The sequence below is a fragment of the Procambarus clarkii genome, chromosome 43 (genome assembly GCF_040958095.1).
Source record: "Procambarus clarkii isolate CNS0578487 chromosome 43, FALCON_Pclarkii_2.0, whole genome shotgun sequence".
Taxonomy (NCBI): Eukaryota; Metazoa; Arthropoda; class Malacostraca; order Decapoda; family Cambaridae; genus Procambarus; species Procambarus clarkii.
In genome coordinates, this window is record NC_091192.1 from 38,410,260 (window position 1) to 38,415,131 (window position 4,872).

Consider the following 4,872-nt stretch of genomic DNA (forward strand, 5'->3'; position numbering starts at 1 on the left):
GAGGTTGACCGGCCTCATGTGTAGCAACAAACTTGCAAAAAAGTTTGAGATGGAGCTCAAATTGAGCTCCATCTGAAAAACGACTTTGAAATAAATTCTAGGAAGAGCAAATGGCTCTCGATGCGTTTCCCTTGTTTGTTACTTAACTTGAAAATCATATTGGTAGCAATACACAGAGAAATCACATTAACGTAATACATCAAAGAACAAATCTCAAAAATAAATTTTTGTTTATATTGGTAGCTGGTTTCAAGTTACATGATATTCACGGTTCTTATCAGCATGAGGTCTAGGGAGAGAGAGAGAGAGAGAGAGAGAGAGAGAGAGAGAGAGAGAGAGAGAGAGAGAGAGAGAGAGAGAGAGAGAGAGAGAAATATTGAGATTTTGCAGAGGTTTCAAAGCCTCATATGAATCCCAATTTCCATACCATCTTCAGTATGGACTGGTCTCCTCCGGACAAAGTAGAAGCCCATGCGAGAAGCCTCATCTTCAGAGGCGACCCGGCCTACAGTACCTCACAACCTTCAACACCAGAGAAAGATGATAGTCGACTTTCTCTTACGTATAAGCCCCGCTTAATTATATAAGTAGAGCTATGCCTTTCTAGGACCACCTCTTGCCCTTAACAATAGGGGTTGACCACAACCCCCCTAATACTAATGGAAGACAGCCAGCCCCTTACGCTAAGGGCGACCTGCAGACCACCTCACGCCTCACTGAATCCTATGAAGGCACCACACCCGTTGTTGCATAATTTACATGGTTTACTCCAAGGCAAATTTATACTTCATGTTTCAGTGGAAAATTGGTGCATCTCATGGGGGTCTGAGGGTAAACTAGTGCACCTCGTGGTGTTTGGAGGGTAGACTAGTACACCTCCTAGTATTTGGAGGGTAAACTAATGCCCTTATTGTGTTTGGAGGGTAAATTAGTGCATCTCCTGGTGTTTGGAGGGTAAACTAGTGCACCTCCTGGAGTTTGGAGGGTAAACTAGTGCACCTCCTGGTGTCTGAGGGTAAATTAGTGCACCTCCTGGTGTTTGGAGGGTAAACTAGTGCATCTCCTGGTGTTTGGAGGGTAAACTAGTGCACCTCCTGGGGTCTGGAGGGTAAACTAGTGCATCTCATGGGGTCTGGAGGGTAAACTAGTGCACCTCCTGGTGTCTGAGGGTAAATTAGTGCACCTCCTGGTGTTTGGAGGGTAAACTAGTGCATCTCCTGGGGTCTGGAGGGTAAACTAGTGCATCTCCTGGTGTTTGGAGGGTAAACTAGTGCATCTCCTGGTGTTTGGAGGGTAAACTAGTGCATCTCCTGGTGTTTGGAGGGTAAACTAGTGCATCTCCTGGAGTTTGGAGGGTAAACTAGTACACCTCCTGGTGTCTGAGGGTAAACTAGTGCATCTCCTGGTGTTTGGCGGGTAAACTAGTACATCTCCTGGTGTTTGGAGGGTAAACTAGTGCATCTCCTGGGGTTTGGAGGGTAAACTAGTGCATCTCCTGGTGTTTGGAGGGTAAACTAGTGCATCTCCTGGGGTTTGGAGGGTAAACTAGTGCATCTCCTGGGGTCTGGAAGGATAAACTAGTGCATCTCCTGGGGTCTAGAAGGATAAACTAGTGCATCTCCTGGGGTCTGGATGGTAAACTAGTGCATCTCCTGGGGTCTAGAAGGATAAACTAGTGCACCTCCTGGGGTCTGGAAGGATAAACTAGTGCATCTCCTGGGGTCTGGAGGGTAAACTAGTGCACCTCCTGGGGTCTGGAGGGTAAACTAGTGCACCTCCTGGAGTTTCAGAGGTAAACTAACGAGAGTATTGAGGTTTCCGATACTCATAATTTTAGTTCCTGCTGTTCAGGTATACTTAAAAATTGTTTTGTGTTGGACTTAAGGTATATTAACCGCGGAGGGTTATGAAGGCCACCACTTTAACTTACCGACCAACCAGCATATATATACTTTGCTGCCAAATAAACTTTAGGTCCAATATTATCTAAATATTTACCGGGAAGTAAGGTATATTTCTTGGAATATTAAACATAGATGTTGGGGTCTCCTCATGAATATATATATTGGTTTAAATGTTGAACTGAAAGATTTTATTAAGTTCACCAATAATAGCTTATTGTTCAGTCTTCAAGAATACGTTAGTCATGAGCATGATTATGAACTAAAATAAATTATCAGGTGCTTAGAAGAGTATACACCAAGATATATATTATAACATATTTCAAACATAATTACAGTATGTTGTTGGTAAAAATTCGCTACTTGGAACAAAAAGTTCCAAGTAACACGGGCTATGGTGAGCCCGTAGATAGTTATAAAACTACAGCAAGTTGTGATCACATAATATTGGAAGCGACTGCGGACATGATTGACTATATAACTCTGTGCAATATAGACATAATTTTTGTAAATGTAAATCAATATTTATTCTTCTTCCCCAGGGCCCGTGTGTCACGCCAGAGGCTGTCGGTGTCCCTGCGTGATGACCGGACCCGCTCCTCCTCCTCCTCCAGTTCTTCCTCGTCCTCGTCGTCATCGTCGTCGTCGTCGGTGTCCAAGGTGGCCATCATCACGGCCGCCAACAACAATGGCGGCCTCTCAGAAGTTCCCGCCATGGATGCTTCTCCCTCTGTGGCCTCCTCTCCCTCTTCTTCGCCCTCTTCCTTGTTCTCCTCGCCGTCCTCCACCTCCTCTACGTGCGAGGTGAAGGAGGGAGGGAGGAGTGAGTGCCATCTTGGCTCTCCAAGTGCCGAGGACGAGGAGTTGAGTGCCATGGGGCCCGGGAGTGACGTGGCAACTCAGGCGACGCCGCCATCTTCCCAGATGAAGTCCGTTGAACCCATCTTCCTGCGCTGTCCCAAGAGGGTCAAGGAGAACCTGGCTGCCTCTCACTCCTTCGTCAGGTCTCGCGAGGAAGGCCTCGCCCTCAGAGGCATCTCGTCCCCCAGCACGAGGCTTGACACCCGCACCACCGTCGGCGATGAACTTCAGATACGACTCAACGCCATACTGCGCTCCGGTCGACGGGAGACTGACGTGCACGGTAACTACACGTCGTCCTCCAGCATTCCGGAGTCGAGATGCTTCGAGGACGAGATGAGCTCGTCATCTCTCACAGAAGCGTCCTCTTACCTCCAGCCTCAATACTCGAGAGATCCCATGGAAGCCTCAAAGCCAGCAGAAACCGACGATTCCTCGAACCTTTATAAGGAGTACTCGAGTGCACAGTCGTCCTTGAGCTGGGAAAGAAGTGGGTACTTAGGCACGCAATCCTGCAGCTCGCTGTATCATGCTCACCCCTCCAGTGTGCCGGAGGACCAGTACTCGAGCACTCACCCCGAGTGCCACTCTGCCTTTATGGACTCAGAGGACGACCCTCAACATCCAGAGGTCCCCAGGCCCCCTCGCTACTCTGTCTATACCATAAGTGGCACGCTAGCAGACCCATTCGGCACCCGTGCCACATACTCCCTCAAAAGCCTTTCGACGGCTCACTTTTAATGTTAAATCGTATCTGGAGTGCATATCTATAAGCGCATATAGCTCTTAAACTGGGGGAACGTTCACCCACTAAGGCATATAATTATATATATATATATATATATACATATATATATACATATATTATATATATATATATATATATATATATATATATATATATATATATATATATATATATATATATATATATATATATATAATCAGCTGTATATAAGCTTTGTATTTTCATGAAGAAATAAATTAGCAACGAACTATATTTATAATAAATGCCGCTGACGTTAGAAAACTAGCTCAGAATTAGCGATAATGGACTTGTGTGAAGGTCCCTTCATCTCTCTCCCCCGGGTATATCACAGCTCACGTGTGTCGGACTGAGATAAGTATGATGAAGGCCTCAGGACGGCATATCAGGAGGCGGGGAACGTGTTTAATTATTAATATTACAAATAGTACAAATGAAAGTTGAACGAAATTTTGAGCTATCAGTAAATAAACTGAATAAGAACATGAAATAAGACGTTTCCAGTCTCTCTCATATATATATATATATATATATATATATATATATATATATATATATATATATATATATATATATATATATATATATATATATGTCGTACCTGGTAGCCAGAACGCACTTCTCAGCCTACTATGCAAGGCCCGATTTGCCTAATAAGCCAAGTTTTCATGAATTAATTGTTTTTCGACTACCTAACCTAACCTAAACTAACTTTTTCGGCTACCTAACCTAACCTATAGAGATAGGTTAGGTAGGGTTGGTTAGGTTCGGTCATATATCTACGTTAATTTTAACTCCAATAAAAAAAAATTGACCTCATACATAATGAAATGGGTAGCTTTATCATTACATAAGAAAAAAAATAGAGAAAATATATTAATTCAGGAAAACTTGGCTTATTAGGCAAATCGGGCCTTGCATAGTAGTTCGAGTACTGCGTTCTGGCTACTAGGTACAACATATATATATATATATATATATATATATATATATATATATATATAACTTTATGTAAAGTTAGGCAAATCAGGCCTTGCATACTAGGCAGAGTAGTGCGTTCTGGCTATTAGGTATGATTATATATATATATATATATATATATATATATATATATATATATATATATATATATATATATATATATATATATATATATATATATATATATATATACACGCCAAGATGTATATCTTTTTCTCGGGGTATATATACTGAGAGTTTACTTTAGTACTGGGCAATATTCAGGACTTGTTGAATGGTTAGTAAGTTATTGTAGTGGCCGTAATAACCCACCAGAGGTTGATAGGCCATAAAACCAAGCGTTTCCAGACATAAATATTGTAG

General features: G+C 42.5%; 1 protein-coding gene across 1 annotated transcript; it reads left to right on the top strand.

The window, feature by feature from the left end:
* The first annotated feature begins 437 nt into the window (after nt 1-437).
* Nucleotides 438-3,567, top strand: LOC123755621 (uncharacterized). Its single transcript, XM_069299971.1, has 2 exons — nt 438-562; nt 2,444-3,567. The coding sequence occupies exons 1-2, from the start codon at nt 438-440 to the stop codon at nt 3,501-3,503; spliced, it is 1,185 nt and encodes a 394-aa protein (XP_069156072.1). The 3' UTR covers nt 3,504-3,567.
* The last annotated feature ends 1,305 nt before the right edge of the window (nt 3,568-4,872 follow it).